This window comes from Orcinus orca, chromosome X (assembly GCF_937001465.1).
Source record: "Orcinus orca chromosome X, mOrcOrc1.1, whole genome shotgun sequence".
NCBI classification, from domain to species: Eukaryota; Metazoa; Chordata; class Mammalia; order Artiodactyla; family Delphinidae; genus Orcinus; species Orcinus orca.
The window spans coordinates 42240956-42259483 of NC_064580.1; the positions used below are offsets into that span (position 1 = coordinate 42240956).

Sequence of the window (18528 nt, forward strand, 5' to 3'; positions counted from 1 at the left end):
ATAAATAAAACAGTATACTATTCTGTGTATTTAACATGATCTGATTAAGTTGTCAGATACTGGAAATATGTCTACAAACAGAGGAACTAGAGTTCCTGTGCCCTCCTGAAGTGTTGCTATTTGCCTCTATGTATTCTAGAAGACAGAGTACCGTTCATCTATTAGGGCAGGTACATTTTTTGCTCTAGGCTCATCAGGCTTTTCTTGACTGGCCTGAGCAAATATATATGGTAATAGGTAATGCTGATTGGATATACCCTAGAAGGAAGGCACATCTGCATTTACATGCTCTTTATGTATAAATAAGTTGCAATAAACTGCAAAAACCTGTATGAAAATATTGGAGGATTGTTAGGATAACTTTAATAACTAATGCTGGGTGCAATTCGGCCCTTAAGTAGTAATACAGTATTTCATATACCTTAGTGGTTATTCTAGTAGTACCAAGGACTGGCTCCAACCAGTGCATGAATCTATCCCAGACCATATATAGGAAATTATGACCCGGCTCCTTTGATGCAGCCATTTTGATATGGGAAAATTTGATGAAACCTTGGAAACAAATCTTTAAACTCTCAGCAGCTTTCAGAAACTGAATTAAGTAATAAGTGTGTGTAATAGACATCCTAAAGTGTGAGGATTAGGGATGAAGTGAGCATATGAGTAGGCCTAAATTAATGATTTATATACTTGTGTGATGTTAGTGAAGTGGTTTCACAGAATTGCTCCAACCCAGCCATAATATGTGTTTAAGTCACATAACATTCCACATGGAAGAAATAAAATGTTCTGTTCCTGAAAAAAGTAGAACCAAAACCAATGGACAGATGTTATAGGAATTTCAGCAAATAAATATCATATAAACAGCTTTTAAAACCAGAGATGTCCATCGGAAGTGGTCAAAGACTAATGAAGTTATGTCAAAAGGTCACAGGAGCCAGCTTGAAGGAGTCTCAAGAAGTGTCCACTGGCCAAATTTGGGTCAATTTGAGCATCAAAAACAATAATGAAGGGAATTGATTAAACAACAATAGAAATCCATGCATCCATAGTGATAATGAAAAAGAGGGGAGAGGAAATTGGCACTGAACTATGGACCAGCGTGCCCAGCCAGCTTGGAATCTACCTAACTATATGGTCTACACGGATATCATGAATGACTGCTAGACATTCCCACGATCTAGAAGCTTCCTATCCTCTATTAAGAGAGGCACTCTTCCATTAGCTTGAAATGACCCTTTCTCCAGGACCCCAAATTGCCTCAAAGTAATAATCAGTTTCTCATCTAAGTAGTCACAGATCCTGTTTAAAATTTGTTTTTATAATCTGAGAAATATCTCCATAAAACTCATCAGCCCATGCTTTTTATCTAATTTGAGAAATCAACAGTATTGAATGTATTCAGTTAATAAATGTGTATTAAGCACCAAAAAAAGGGGGGCGGGGGGAGAGGGAATAAGGAAAGCTCTTCTGCTCTTTATAGAATACTCTGAGCTAATAAACGTAGAAGGAATGATAGACTTCAGAAATCACCATTTTCTAACCCCTGTTGTAATAATTAATTCAGACAAAGGTTATCAGTGGATGCTAAAACTATTGGGGTAAAAGTTGATAAAAAGTAGGATACTTATACATTCTAATTCAAATGGGAAGTATACCTTTAGAGCAGAGATTTGATGATCATCACACTAACCCAGTGATCAAACTTAGCATCACTGATGGCAGGGCAGCCTGACATTGTATTTCTCCTAATGTGATGCAATGAGAAATACACATCATCATCTATGAAGTATTCTTGCCAAAAATATTTTACCTGAATCTAATCGAGCCAAGACTTAATTTCTGGTTTATAGGAAAGAAAGGAAATCTGGAGACATGTTAAATGACACCATGAGGAAACTGAAACAAATCAAAAATAGAAGACATTTTACAAGATAACTGGCTAGGACTCTTCAGACAATGTCCTGGAAGACAAAAACAATGGGGGACTGTTCTGGATTAAAAGAAACCTAACAATTAAATACAAGGAGTGAACCTTAATTGGATTTTGGGTTAGGGTGGGGTGAACTATAAAGCTGTAGAAGTCATTTTGGGGACAACTGGGGAAGTTTGAGGATGATATTTTGGAATTATTGTTGTATCCTTAAGTATGATAGTGGTACTGTGGTTACATAGGAGATGCATGCTGAAGTGTTATGATGTCTGCTATTTTCAAGTGGCTCAGCAAAACAAAAAAGTGTGTGTGTTTGTGCATGTCTGTGTGTGCATGTGTGTATATGTGTATAGTGTGTGGCAAAGCAAATGTGGCCAAATGTTAACATTTGATGGGTGTAAGTGAAGAGCAAATGGATGTTTGTTATTCTTTCAACTTTTCTACAGTGTTTGGAATTTTTCAAAAGAAAAGTTGGGGGAAAATTTTAAGCTGCCCAATAGTGCATTGATTGATGTAGAATAATGAGCAGGCTGTCTGTGGAGATATTCCAGCAGGTGTTGGATGGATTGGGTCCTTATGTAAAAGTGGCCATCAGTCATTCTGAGGAGAGTTTCTCAGCTTCAGCACTGTTGACATTTTAGATAATTCTTTGCTGTGGTGGGCTGTCTTGTACATTATAGGATGTTTAGCAGCATCTCTGGCCTCTACTGACTAGGTACCAATAGCACACTGCCCCAGTTATGGCAACCAAAAATGTTTCCAGACATTGCCAAATGCCCCGTGGCGGACAAAATTGCTCCCAGTTGCAAACCACTGTTCTTAGCAGGGGGATGGACTTATTCTTTTGAAAATTCACTTTTATTTCAAATAGTTTATACTTTAGAGTCTCTAAGTTTTCCTCTTCAGTTAAAGTAGTCATAATTATTTCCTTTCAATTAATGAAGCTATTTGACAGCCAAATGAGAGAATTCGTTGTGTTTTTCATCTTGAGAATCTTCCAAATCTGACTGATTCTCAGAACCGTCTGGGGTGCTGTTAAAGATTTAAATTTCCACCTCCCACCCCAGAAAGACTGATTCAAATATCTCTGAGATATTCCCTTAGAATCTGCATTTTAAAAAGTTCCCCAGATGGTTCTGATGATTAGTCAGATTTGGGTTCCTTTGTTTTAGAGGGTCATTCATTCATTTATTCAACAAACATAGATGAGATCTGAGAAGTAGTAAAAGAGGAATCAGATTATATAGGGCCTTATAGGCCACTGTAGAGACTGTGGCTTCTAGTTTGAGTGAGATGAGAATCTACTAGACATTTTTGTTTAAAAATAAACTCTATTGGAATAATTTTAGATTTTCAGAAAAATTGCAAAGGTAGTACAGAGAGTTTTGAAACTCACCTTCCTCTTATGTTAACATAAGCATAATACATTTGTTGAAACTAAGGAATTTACATGGGTAAAATACTATTTACTCAAACTATAAACTTTATTCAAATTTCACCAGGTTTTTTTCACTTATGTCCTTTTTCTGTTCCAGAATTCAATCCAAGATCCCACATTGCATTTAGTCATCATATCTCCTTAATCTCTTCTAATCTGTGACAGTTCCTTAGTGTTTCCTTGTTTTTCATAACCTTGAAATATTCGAGCAGTATTGGTAAGTTATTTTGTAGAATGTCCCTCAGTTTGCGTTTGTCTGGTGTTTTGTCTGGTTAGACTGGGGTTATGGGTTTTGGAGAAGAGGTGAAGTGCCCTTCTCATCACGTCACATCACATCACATCATAGGGCACATGATAGCAACATGACTTAATGCTGGTGATGTTGACCTTAGTGACTTGGTTCAGGTGGTATCTGCCAGGTTTCTTGAACACTGTAAATTTCCTTTTTTCCCCTTTCTATACTCTTTGGAAGTTCTTTCTATGGTCTTTGGAAGTTGAGTCACTAAGACCAGTCTACACTCAAGGAGAGGGAATTAAGCTCCACCTCCTAGAGAGGGGAGTATCTACATACATTATTTGGAATTCTGTAAGAAAGCTTTGTCCCTTCTCTCCCATTTATTTATTCAGTCATTTATGTCTATCAGTAGGGACTCATAGATATGTATTTTATTCTTTGGGTTATAGTCCAATACTATCAAATTGTTCCAGTTTAGCCTTTGGGAGCTCTTTTAGGTTAGTTCCTCTGTCTCTTTGACATGCATTTTATTTCTTTTTCTTGCATTATTATGTTGGCTAGGACTTCCACTATTATGCTATGTAGAATAGTGAGAAGAGGACATCCTTGCCCTGTTTCTGATCTCAGGGTGAAAGTGTTCAGTCTCACCATTAAGAATGATGGTAGTTGTAGATTTTTCATACATACCTTTTATTAGACTGAGGGAGTTTCATTCTATTCATGATTTGTTGAGGGCTTTTTTTGTTTTTGGGGGTTTTCTTGGCTGTGTCAGTTCTTAGCTGCAGCAAGTGGGATCTTTTCATTGCGGTGCATGGGCTCTTCATTGCAGCACATGGGCTTCTCTCTAGTTGTGGTGTGTGGGCTTCAGAGCATGCAGGCTCAGTAGTTGCGGCATGCAGGCTCTCTAGTTTTGGCACGCAGGCTCAGTAGTTGTGGCGCTCAGGCTCAGTTGCCCTGCAGCATGTGGGATCTTAGTTCCCCGACCAGGGGTTGAACCCGCATCACTTGCATTGAAAGGTGGATTCTTAACTACTGGACCACCAGGGAAGTCCCTGTTGATTTTTTATCACACATGATGTTGAATTTTGTTGAATGCTTTTTCTGTATTTATTGAGATGGTCGTGTTTTTTTATTATTGAGTCATTTAATCTGGTAAGTGACTTTTGTTAATTTTGAATGTTGAACCAACCTTGTATTCCTGAGATGCACCCCGTTGATCACGATGTTTTATCCCTTTAATATATTGCTGGATTCAATTTGCTAATATTTTATTGTAGATTTTTGCATCTTTGTCCATGAAGCATATTGGTTTGTGGTTTTCTTTTCTTGTAGTATCTTTCTCTGGCTTTGATATTAGTGTAATGCTGGCCTCATAAAATGAGTTGAGAAGTATCCTTCTTCTTCTGTGATCTTGGAGAGATTATAGAGAATTAGTATCATTTCTTCCTTAAACGTCTGGTAGAATTTGCCAGTGAAACCCATCTGGGCCTGAAGACTTGGGGGAAAGATTTTTAGCCATACATTTTATTTATTTATTACATAGAGAGCTCTTTAAGATATATTTGTCTTCTTGGGTGAATTTTGATAGTTTTTGTCTTTCAGGGAATTGTTTCATTTCATCTGAGTTATCAAATTTATAGGTGTAGAATTTATAGTATTTCCTTATTATTAATGTATGTAGGATCAGTAGTGATGTCCTTCTTATACTCCTGTTGGTGATTTGAGGCCTCTCCCTCTCCGATTAGCCTCAATAGAGGTTTATCACTTTATTGATAATTTCAAAGAAGCAGCTTTTTGTTTTATTGATTTTCTCTATTGTTTTTCTCTTTTCAGTTTCATTGGTTTCTGCTCTAATATTTATTTCCTTCCTTTCATTTGCTTTGGGTTTAATTTGCTCTTCTTTCTCTAGTTTCTTAAGGTTTAAGTTTGGGTTACTGATTTCTTCTTTTCTAATAGAGTGATACTCGTTATTCACAGTAGGTCTGTTCTATAAAGTTGCTGTGAACACTGAATCAGTGAGTACTGAATTGCTACTCCTAGGAGAAATGCAGGGCTAGGTTCCTGCAAGTCTCTGGTCACAACATTTCTTTCAACCAATCAGTATAACCTTGTTGTATGTGTGCTTTTGTTTAAAGACACCTCATTTAGATATGTTTTTGATTCATTAACATTGAACGCACAGCCAGCAGCACTGTAACTTGTGCCTGAATGAAGCTTATCTAACAGACATTTTCTTTGTAAGGCACATCACAGGTTTCCTAAGCTTGGGAACATTAGACTGTACTTGAGCACTACATTTGAAGGCCATTTTAAACACTGATATTACCAACAAAAAGTATAAAAATGTGGCACTAGATGGACTGTGAAAAAGCCACTTGTTTACAGAATGAATGCTGAAACAAGAAAGCAGAGCATCACTTTGTTCAAATTTACCTGGAAACATGCATGTCAGGCAGCTCATATTTTTTGCCACTTTGTGTGTGTCCATGAATGACCATGAAAAGACAAGTACTGATTTTCAGTAAAATATTTTACCTATTTGGTAAAATAAATTTTACCAAGTAAGCAATTAGCAAATAAGGAATCCACAAATAATGAGGATTGACTGTATATGTATTTTGTGTTAGAAATTTTCCTTTAAATGCTGCTTTAGCTGCATTCTGCCAATTTTGATATGATGTATTTTCATTTAATTCAGGGTTTGGCAAAGTATGGCCTACTGTACGTTTTTTAAATGAAGTTTTATCAGAGCATAGCCACACTCATTCTTTTATTTATTATGTTTTGCTGCTATTGCACTGTAACAGCAGAGATGATTAGTTGTGACAGACATTGTATGGCTCACTAAGCCTAAAATATTTCCCATCTGGCCCTTTACAGAAAAAGTGTGCTGACCCCTGATGTAGTAGTTTCCCTTGAGACTTTTCACTTGATCCATGGATAATTTAGAAGTATAATGTTTAATTTCCAAACATTTGGGAGATTGTCCAGATGTGTTTCTATTACTGATTTCTAGATTAATGCTGTTATGGTCTGAAAACACACATTGTATGATTTCTATTTAATAAGTTAAGGCTTGTTTTCTGGAACAGAATATAGTCTATCTTGGTGAATAATCTATGTGCAGGTGAGAAGAATATATAATCTGCTTTTCTTTGCTGAAATGTTCTATAAATGTCCACTAAGTCAGTTTGGTTGATAGCGTTATTTAGGTCATCTATATCCTTACTGATTTTCTGCCTACTTGCTCTATGAATTAGAGGAGTGTCAAAGTCTTCAACTGTAATTGTAGATTCGTCTATTTCTTTTTTCAGACTCTATCAGATTTTGCCTTGTGAATTTTGAAACTCTGTCGTTAGGTGCATACACATCTAGGATTATGTCTTCTTGAAGAATCCTTTATTATTATGTAATGTCCCTCTTTGTCTCTGATAATCTTCCTTGTTCTAAAATCTGCTTTGTCTGAAATACAGCTACTCCACCTTTTGTTTGGTTGTTAGTGTTTCATCATAAAGCTTTATCCCTTTTCTTTGAACTTATCAAAGTCTGTGTATCTAAAGTGAATTTTTTGTAGACAGCATATAGTTGGTTCTTGCTTTTCAATCCAATTTGACAGTCTCTGTCTTTTTTCTTTTTTTTTTTTTTGGCTGCCTTGGGTCTTCGTTGCTGCCCCCGAGCTTTCTCTAGTTGCAGTGAGCAAGCGTTACTCTTCGTTGCGGTACACGGGCTTCTCATTGCAGTGGCTTCTCTTGTTGCTGAGCATGGGCTCTAGGCACGCGGGCTTCAGTAGTTGTGGCTCGCAGGCTCAGTAGTTGTGGCTTGTGGGCTCTAGAGCGCAGGCTCAGTAGTTGTGGTGCACGGGCTTAGTTGCTCCGCGGCACGTGGGATCTTCCCGGAACAGGGCTTGAACCTGTACCCCCTGCATTGGTAGGCAGATTCTTAACCACTGCACCACCAGGGAAGTCTGTGTTTAACTGGTGTGTTTGCACCATTCATATTGAAAGGGATTGATATCGTTGGATCAGTATCTACCATCTTGCTAGCTGCTTTCTGTTCCATTTGTTCTTTGTTTTTTGTTACCTCTTTTTCTGTTTAATTGGGTATTTTTTAATGATTCCATTTTACCTCCCCTAGTGACTTAGTATTTATACCTCTTTTCCTAAATCTTATTTAATGGTCACCTTTGGTTTTACAGTATACATATTTAAATAATTTGAGTCCACCTTATAATAATATTATACCACATCACCTGTAGTATATAAGGACCTAATAACATCATATTCTCAAATCTTCCTTCCCATCCTTGTGTCACTATTATATATTTTACTATTACATATGCTATAAACACCTAATGCATTGTTCACACTATTACTTTAAACTGTCAGTTATTTTTAGAAAAATTAAAAATAAGAAAAATACAGACATATTACTGGAGGTTTTAGAGCATATGAATGCCATGGTTCCTTTAAAATGTAGCTTTTATCATTCTGGTTACTCTAAGGGAGAAACAGAGAGACCAGCTGGGAGGCTGTTGCTGTAACCTAATTGAGACGTGACAGTGACTTGTTCCAAGGTCATGTTAAATAACACAGAAGAGTTCATTAGATAGGATATCCAGAAATCTTTTTTGTTTACTTCGAAGTCTCACAATTTTTTCATGACAGTTCAAATATTTAGATTTAAAGCTACTGCAAGCTATTTGATAAGACAGTCACATTAAAACAGTAAAAACATGACCAGTGATCTTGTTGACCTCATAATTCAGTTTGAAATAGTCACTTGAAGTAAGCACTTTGAAGTAACTGTAGTCCTCATCATTAGATAGAGAGACAAATAGAACTGCTTAAAAAGCGCATTGTTGGTGGTGTAGTTTTTTTAAAATTTAGGGTCCACACATGTTAATCAAAACTGATGCACTTGTCCACCTTTTTTGTTGATGTTTCTTTGTTGGCAAATTAAGTCACTTATTGGAAGCTCTTCATATCCTATTCAAAGGATAGCAACCAAGTTACATACTTGGGTAATTCTACCAAAATTGTATTTCTGAATTCTAGATTATATTGTCTTTGTAGAATACAGGAACTTTCAGTAATAAATATCTGACTTTAAAAGATATATCTACTGTATTTCTTTTAGTGATCCTGAATAAAAGCATATTCCATTCTACCTTAATTCAAACTTTCTACTCTGCAAAACTGGAAACCCTACATTATCAGATTTTTCTTTTTAGTTCATATTTATTCGGTTTGAAATGCTTTCTAAACTCTTTTTTGCAAATTTCCAAATGTACTGTTTCTACTCAGAAGTAGCTTCCAATGACCCCATGTGTACCCATCCCCCAGTTTTATCAACCTTTTGCCATACTTTAAAAAATAATCTATATATTCTCCTTTTTGCTAAAATATTTTAATCAAATTTTGATATGTCTTGTCATTTCATCCCTAAATATTTCAGTATGTGTCTTAAACAAAGTGAAATTAAAAATGAATGCTTTCTAATAACAGTTTTATTAAGGTATATTTTATATACCATAAGATTATACCATAACAATTTGACAGCTACATAAATGTTTTCTTAAGTGGGGTGTATTATCACGTCTAACATGATTAACAATGTCTTAATATCATCAACTAACTAGTTCATGTTCAAATTTCCCTAATTGTCTAAAAACATTCTTTATGTATTTTTACAGTTAATTTGATCCAGATCTAAAACTGGCCCACTCACTCACTGTATGCGGTTGTTTTGTATCTTATATCGCTCTTAACCAGAAACAGGTGTTCCCCCTCCCCTGTTTGTTTCGTGCCTTCGTCTTGTAAAAGAAATGTGGTCAGTTGTCCTGTAGTATGCATGGGTTTGTTTAATTTGTTCCTCTATAGTTCTTGTAGATTAGAAGTTAAATCAAAGCCTTGTTTACACTCAGGTTTAGTCTTTTGGGGGAAATATTTCACAGGTGGTACTATTTCCTATAATGAGAAGGCACATAATATTTGATTGTTGTACTTCTAGTGATGCCAATATTGTTAGGCTCAGGTGGTGACAGTCTTTTTATTGTAGAGTTTCCTGTCAGTCTTCCCTATGGGATGCTAAAGCCATTGATGATTGTTGCCTGATCCAGTTATTTTATTAGGAGTTTCAAAATGATCATTTTCAAAGTGTGTCATTACCTCTGCATTTATTAATAGATGTTAACAGAACTTCTCGTACACTGAGCTGTTTGGCTAACTTGAAATATGCTTCATATCAGAAAAGCAGAGTAAATAAAGGAGAAATAATTAAGCATCGATTTTCAGAGTAAAAAGTCAGTGCCCTAGCAACCTAGAGTGATGTCCAGTGAATTTTGTTTGTGTCTCTTCTGAATATCATTATGAGCTCATGACTTTATATATTCAGTATGTTTCGATAACTTGCAGGCATTATTCCTTCTGATCTCACCATGTCTCATCTTTGGTCATTAGGAGCCTCTTCAAGCTGGCTCCTGTATCCTTTTGATAAAACCCTATTGGCCTTTGATAGCCTCATTGCTTTTTGGCTCAACATGATATTCGAGGTTGATCTTACCCATTTCTTGCCCCAGACATAGAATCATCCATTTTTCTGAGAAAATATTCCCCAGTTACCTTCTTTTCTTTACTCAGTACCCATCTTGATCTATATACTGTGATACTGCAAAACTCATACTTTAACTCGTTCTCTGTATCTAATTGTACAGTCGACTGTATATATCCTGCCTTTTCTATATTTGTTGTCTGTATTAAATCACAAGCCTTTTCTCTCCTTCTTGTGCCTTGTTCTGTGGCACATGACTACATTCACCTTAGTATTTCATTCCTTAATACTTCATTTTTCTCTCTTGTTCCATATTGTTTAATAGATTTATGTCTTCTTTTGAATTTTATTTTATTTATTTTTTTATACAGCAGGTTCTTATTAGTCATCAGTTTTATACAGATCAGTGTATACATGTCAATCCCAATCGCCCAATTCATCACACCACCACCACCACCACCCTGCCACTTTCCCCCCTTGGTGTCCATATGTTTCTTCTCCACATCTGTGTCTCAATTTCTGCCCTGCAAACTGGTTCATCTGTACCATTTTTCTAGGTTCCATATATATGCGTTAATATACGATATTTGTTTTTCTCTTTCTGACTTACTTCACTCTGTATGACAGTCTCTAGATCCATCCACATCTCAATAAATGACTCAATTTCATTCCTTTTTATGACTGAGTAATATTCCATTGTATATATGTACCACATCTTCTTTATCCATTCGTCTCTCGATAGGCATTTAGGTTGCTTCCATGACCTGCCTACTGTAAATAGTGCTGCAATGAACATTGGGGTGCATGTGTCTTTTTGAATTATGGTTTTCTCTGGGTATATGCCCAGTAGTGGGATTGCTGGATCATATGGTAATTCTATTTTTAGTTTTTTAAGGAACCTCCATACTGTTCTCCATAGTGGGTGTATCAACTTACATTCCCACCAACAGTGCAAGAGGGTTCCCTTTTCTCCACACCCTCTCCAGCATTTGTTGTTTGTAGAATTTCTGATGATGCCCATTCTACCTGGTGTGAGGGGATACCTCATTGTAGTTTTGCTTTGCATTTCTCTAATAATTAGTGATGTTGAGCAGCTTTTCATGTGCTTCTCGGCCATCTGTATGTCTTCTTTGGAGAAATGTCTATTTAGGTCTTCTGCCCATTTTTGGATTGGGTTGTTTGTTTTTTTGATATTGAGCTGCATGAGCTGTTTATATATTTTGGAGATTAATCCTTTGTCCGTTGATTCGTTTGCAAATATTTTCTCCCATTCTGAGGGTTGTCTTTTCGTCTTGTTTATGGTTTCCTTTGCTGTGCAAAAGCTTTGAAGTTTCATTAGGTCCCATTTGTTTATTTGTGTTTTTATTTCCATTACTCTAGGAGGTGGATCAAAAAAGATCTTGCTGTGATTTATGTCAAAGAGTGTTCTTCCTATGTTTTCCTCTAAGAGTTTTATAGTGTCCAGTCTTACATTTAGGTCCCTAATCCATTTTGAGTTTATTTTTGCATATGGTGTTAGAGAGTGTTCTAATTTCATTCTTTTACATGTAGCTGTCCAGTTTTCCCAGCACCACTTACTGAAGAGACTGTCTTTTCTCCATCGTACTTCCTTGCCTCCTTTGTCATAGATTAGTTGACCATAGGTGTGTGGGTTTATCTCTGGGCCTTCTATCTTGTTCCATTGATCTATGTTTCTGTTTTTGTGCCAGTACCATATTGTGTTGATTACTGTAGCTTTGTAATATAGTCTGAAGTCAGGGAGTGTGATTCCTCCAGCTCCGTTTTTTTCCCTCAAGACTGTTTTGGCTATTCGGGTTCTTTTGTGTCTCCATACAAATTTTAAGACTTTTTGTTCTAGTTCCGAAAAAAATGCCATTGGTAATTTGATACGGATTGCCTTGAATCTGTAGATTGCTTTGGGTAGTATAGTCATTTTCACAATATTGATTCTTCCAATCCAAGAACATGGTATATCTCTCCATCTGTTGGTATCATCTTTAATTTCTTTCATCAGTGTCTTATAGTTTTCTGCATACAGGTCTTTTGTCTCCCTAGGTAGGTTTATTCCTGGGTATTTTATTCTTTTTGTTGCAATGGTAAATGGGAGTGTTTCCTTAATTTCTCTTTCAGATTTTTCATCATTAGTATATACGAATGCAAGAGATTTCTGTGCATTAATTTTGTATCCTGCTACTTTACCAAATTCATTGATTAGCTCTAGTAGTTTTCTGGTGGCATCTTTAGGATTCTCTATGTATAGTATCATGTCATCTGCAAACAGTGACAGTTTTACTTCTTCTTTTCCAATTTGTATTCCTTTTATTTCTTTTTCTTCTCTGATTGCTGTGGCTAGGACTTCCAAAACTGTGTTGAATAATAGTGCTAAGAGTGGACATCCTTGTCTTGTTCCTGATCTTAGAGGAAATGCTTTCATTTTTTTCACCATTGACAGTGATGTTTGCTGTGGGTTTGTCATATATGGCCTTTATTATGTTGAGGTAGATTCCCTCTATGCCCAGTTTCTGGAGAGTTTTTATCATAAATGGGTGTTGAATTTTGTCAAAAGCTTTTTCTGCATCTATTGAGGTGATCATATGGTTTTTATTCTTCAATTTGTTAATATGGTGTATCACATTCATTGATTTGCGTATATTGTGTATATTGAAGAATCCTTGCATCCCTGGGATAAATCCCACTTGATCATGGTGTATGATCCTTTTAATGTGTTGTTGGATTCTGTTTGCTAGTATTTTGTTGAGAATTTTTGCATGTATATTCATCAGTGATATTGGTCTGTAATTTTCTTCTTTTGTAGTATCTTTGTCTGGTTTTAGTATCAGGGTGATGGTGGCCTCATAGAATGAGTTTAGGAGTGTTCCTTCCTCCTCAGTTTTTTGGAAGAGTTTGAGAAGGATGGGTGTTAGCTCTTCCCTAAACGTTTGATAGAATTCACCTGCGAAGCCATCTGGTCCTGGAATTTTGTTGGTTGGAATATTTTTAATCCCAGTTTCAATTTCATTACTTGTGATTGGTCTGTTCATATTTTCTATTTCTTCCTGGTTCAGGCTTGGAAGGTTATACCTTTCTAAGAATGTGTCCATTTCTTCCAGGTTCTCCATTTTATTGGCATAGAGTTGCTTGTAGTATTCTCTTAGGATGCTTTGTATTTCTGCGGTGTCCATTGTAACTTCCTAATTTTCATTTGTAACTTTATTGATTTGAGTCCTCTCCCTCTCTTTCACATGAGTCTGGCTAATGGTTTATCAATTTTGTTTATCTTCTCAAAGAACCAGCTTTTAGTTTTATTGATCTTTGCTATTATTTTCTTTGTTTCTATTTCATTTATTTCTGCTCTGATCTTTATGATTTCTTTCCTTCTACTAATTTTGGGTTTTGTTTGTTCTTCTTTCTCTAGTTCCTTTAGGTGTAAGGTTGTATTGTTTATTTGAGATTTTTCTTGTTTCTTGAGGTAGGCTTGTATTGCTATAAGCTTCCCTCTTAGAACTGCTTTTGCTGCATCCCATAAGTTTTGTATCGTCGTGTTTTCATTGTCATTTGTCTCTGGGTATTTTTTGATTTCCTCTTTTGTTTCTTCAGTGATCTCTTGGTTATTTAGTAACGTATTGTTTAGCCTCCATGTGTTTGTGTTTTTTACTTTTTTTCCCTGTAATTCATTTCTAATCTCATAGCATTGTGGTCAGAAAAGATGCTTGATACGATTTCACTTTTCTTAAATTTACTGAGGCTTGATTTGTGACGCAAGATGTGTTCTATCCTGGAGAATGTTCCGTGTGCACCTGAGAATAAAGTGTGATCTGCTGTTTTTGGATGGAATGTCCTATAAATATCAATTAAATCTGTCTGATCTATTGTGTCATTTAAAGCTTGTGTTTCCTTATTAATTTTCTGTTTGGATGATCTGTCCATTGGTGTAAGTGAGGTGTTAGAGTCCCCCACTATTATTGTGTTCCTGTTGATTTCCTCTTTTACAGCTGTTAGCAGTTGCCTTAGGTATTGAGGTGCTCCCATGTTGGGTGCATATATATTTATAATTGTTATATCTTCTTCTTGGATTAATCCCTTGATCATTATGTAGTGTCCTTCCTTGTCTCTTGTAACATTCTTTATTTTAAAGTCTATTTTATCTGATATGAGTATTGCTACTCCAGCTTTCTTTTGATATCCATTTGCATGGAATATCTTTTTGCATCCCCTCACTTTCAGTCTGTATGTGTCCCTAGGTCTGAAGTATATCTCTTGTAGACAGCATATATATGGGTCTTGTTTTTGTATCCATTCAGCAAGCCTGTGTCTTTGGTTGGAGCATTTAATCCATTCACGTTTAAGGTAATTATCGATATGTATGTTCCTATGACCATTTTCTTAATTGTTTTGGGTTTGTTTTTGTAGGTCCTTTTCTTCTCTTGTGTTTCCCACTTACAGAAGTTCCTTTAGCATTCGTTGTAGAGCTGGTTTGGTATTGCTGAATTCTCTTAGCTTTTGCTTGTTTGTAAAGCTTTTGATTTCTCCATCAAATCTGAATGAGATCCTTGCTAGGTAGAGTAATCTTGGTTGTAGGTTCTTCCCTTTCATCACTGTAAGTATATCATGCCACTTCCTTCTGGCTTGTAGAGTTTCTGCTGAGAAATCAGCTGTTAACCTTATGGGAGTTCCCTTATATGTTATTTGTCATTTTTCCCTTGCTGCTTTCAATAGTTTTTCTTTTTCTTTAATTTTTGCCAATTTGATTACTATGTGTCTCGGCGTGTTTCTCCTTGGGTTTATCCTGCCTGGGACTCTCTGCGCTTCCTGGACTTGGGTGGCTTTTTCCTTTCCCATGCTAGGGAAGTATTCGACTATAATCTCTTCAAAGATTTTCTCAGGTCCTTTCTCTCTCTCTTCTCCTTCTGGGACCCCTATAATGTGAATGTTGTTGCTTTTAATGTTGTCCCAGAGGTCTCTTAGGCTGTTTTCATTTCTTTTCATTCTTTTTTCTTTATTATGTTCTGCAGCAGTGAATTCCACCATTCTGTCTTCCAGGTCACTTATCCGTTCTTCTGCCTCAGTTATTCTGCTATTGATTCCTTCTAGTGTAGTTTTATTTTCAGTTATTGTATTGTTCATCTCGGTTTGTTTGTTCTTTAATTCTTCTAGGTCTTTGTTAAACATTTCTTGCATCTTCTCAATCTTTGCCTCCATTCTTTTTCCGAGGTCCTGTATCATCTTCATTATCATTATTCTGAATTCTTTTTCTGGAAGGTTGCCTATCTCCACTTCATTTAGTTGTTTTTCTGGGGTTTTATCTTGTTCCTTCATCTAGTACATAGCCCTCTGCATTTTCATCTTGTCTATCTTTCTGTGAATGTGGCTTTTGTTCCACAGGCTGCAGGATTCTAGATTTATGTCTTTTTAAAGAAATTTGTAATTTCCTGGAGGTCAGGACTTCTCCATTACTGAAGGAGATAAAAAACAAATCTATTAGGAATATAGTGATAGTGGAAAAAATTTTAATTGAATTGAAAGGCTTGTTTTGTTTGGCTCACTTACAGCCATGTTTGCCAACAGTTTGACACCGGTAGTTCCAATGCTACATTTAAATCCAAGGCAAACTGAATCACGAATCTTTGTACCAGAATTTAAAGTACAGGTGGTTTAAAAGTAATCAAATTAAGTATGGGAAAGGAGGCACAAATATTCTGTTCAGAGAATTAAAAAATAAAACTTGGTCGTTGGTTCTAGCATGTAGTATTATGGCACATTCAAGAAAAATACTTTCAGATGGTCATTACTTTTGGTGCCTGGCCTCAATTCCTACTTGGCTTAGCTTCATTATAGGTGGCCCAGAACTTGGCTGGTAAGTAGGAGAGTTGGAAGCAAGACTGGCTGCCTAGCAAAATGATTTGAATAGCTTCTGATCTTATTTGTCATTTTATCAACTATTTTTTTGTACTTTCTATGGTTTTCGTAGAAGTATGAATACCAGAAAAGCCAGACTATTTACAACACTTAAAAATGTGACACTAGTCCTATAATGGCACTGAAGCTACTTGTCATGTGATGAGACTCTATGTTAATTTGTTTTATGATTAGAGTAGGAAGTAGCTGAAGTGACACGTCCCATCTGTCTATTCCCTTCTTTCTTTTCTCTTACCCCCAAAGAAGATGCTAAAGATTCTTCAGGGAAGAATAAAAAGATTAATTTGAGAATAGATTTATATTCATGTTAAGACAACACTTCTTGGGTTTGCTTATAGGTCCTGTTATTGCCTTGGAGTTCAATGGAGATGGCGCTGTAGAAGGATGTCAACTTATTGTCAATGAGATATTCAGTGGGACCAAGGTACAAGATTTTATTGACTGTATTTCATTCAAACCTTTCCTTTCCTTTCTTTTTCCTTACAATTAAATAGTATTTTCAGCACATCATGATTTTTAGAATTTATGGTAAATAATTGGGAAGTAAGCTTTGGTTTTTCCTTGCCAAACTAAAATTTTAATAGCTTAAAAATTTACAAAGTAAGTATCTACTTATTAAAAACCTTCAATAATACATGTTTCTAAAGTAAAATGTCTCACCAAACGTCTCTTCAAGTTCTTCCTTTTTTAAAAGTAGTGATATGTTGAAAATGTTATATCTCTAAGATTGTATACTTTAGATGGACAATCCTATTGCCCAGTGTTCATTTTCATTTGCTTCAGTAATACTTGATCAAAACTTGAACTTGAGCTATATCTAGAAATCACTACATGTAGGTATTTTCTAGATATGGTTGATGAGGTTGCTGTATCTGAAAATTTCAAACTTAACTTAAAATAGCTTAAAAACCAAACATTATAAGAGGACTAAATGAGTATATATAACTGGGTTTTTTTGATAAATATCTGAGAGGAAATTTTTGATTTTATAGTCTGATTTGGCTTATGGTCCCTTGAATTTGCATAATTCAGAGTACTTTGTCTTTTGTCTCATTTTATCATCACAACAGTACTAAGGGAGAGGGCAAATCAGATTGAATAGAAAAGGAAACAGAGAGAAAATGGTTATATGATTTGGAGTTTTTAGATCTGAATGAGTTAAAGATTATCTAATCCAACTTTCTGATTTTACATATGTGGAAACTGAGCCCAGAGAGGTTTATTAAATTGTTAGCATCATACAACTAGTTTATGATAAAGCTAAATAGAACCCAGGTCTCCTCTAATTTCTGGCTGACACTTATAAAAGCTGTTTTTGAAGGGTTCTATTGAGTACTGCTTTGTTGATGTTTGGAAAATAGTTAATTTAAAATTAGTAATATATCTTTAGCAGCTTTGAAAAAGATAATCTCAAGTTTTCCTTCTCAGCCTATTGAGATTCTTATTTAGAAAATAGAAGAAATTAAGAGTTCTTTAAATAAACCTCTTTATTCGTAGCTTTCATAATATTGGCTGTTACATACTTTAAAAACTGAAATTCCAAGTGTAATAAAATACAACTTAAGTATTATGAAAGCAAAGATCTTAATTATATCTTAAGTGCTTTTAAAAAAGCTCAATTACATCATAGCTTTTGAAACTATATTGCATGAATTCTACAGAAAATCCACAAATATTATAAATGATGTACTTGAATTTCTTTTAAATAGCAAGCCTGTGACTGTTCTGTGAAGAATGTGGGCTTTGGAATTTGGGGATTACTAGCATGTATTTTTTGTCTCTTTTATGTTTAACATAGATGTTTGTATCAGAAAGCAAGGATGCGGCATCTGGAGATGTAGACAGCTTCTACAACTTTGCTGATATACAAATGGGAATATGAAGTGCGATGTGGAACAAGGACTTGATTTTAAGCCCTTTTCATTTTGTGTATTAGCAATGGTTTTTTTTTTACTGATGCTATAATTGTTAAAGTCATTTTTAAAATAAATTTTTGAATACTGCATCATTTACTTGAGTTTCAAAAAGAGTTCATTTTAAATTAAGTAGTTTTAATCAGCTTAAAAAACATTTAACCCAGTTCATTGAGCTTGTAGGTTTTGTTTCTCTGCATATGATACTGTTATTAGAAAATAGAAGTGGCTAACAGTTCATGATTTTAGTCCTAATTAAATGTTCTTTCAAATCTCTAATTTACACTTTCCTCAGTACTCCATAATATTTGAGAATATATTCCATTGCTTATTTTCTTTTTTAATTTAGAAGGATTCGTTACTAGCAGATCGGTTAGAATGAACCTATGTGCATTTTTTTCATGTATATACATCCAGTTAAATATTTGCTTCCTAATTGCATAATATGGCAAATGAAATTTTGTATACAGAGTTGACATAATACTTCGTAAATTAAGATTTTTAAATTAATAGGTATTTGATAACCAGTTTTGCAAGTAACTCT

General features: G+C 35.3%; 1 protein-coding gene across 1 annotated transcript in view; it reads left to right on the top strand.

Moving 5' to 3' along the window:
• Window positions 1-18076, top strand: part of RP2 (RP2 activator of ARL3 GTPase) — a 42199-nt gene extending 24123 nt beyond the window's left edge. Inside the window, exons 4-5 of the mRNA XM_004282004.3 lie at window positions 16410-16495; window positions 17870-18076. Of these exons, the coding sequence (XP_004282052.1) occupies window positions 16410-16495; window positions 17870-17953 (170 nt within the window). The 3' untranslated portion in view covers window positions 17954-18076. The remainder of the gene's footprint in view (window positions 1-16409; window positions 16496-17869) is intronic.
• The last annotated feature ends 452 nt before the right edge of the window (window positions 18077-18528 follow it).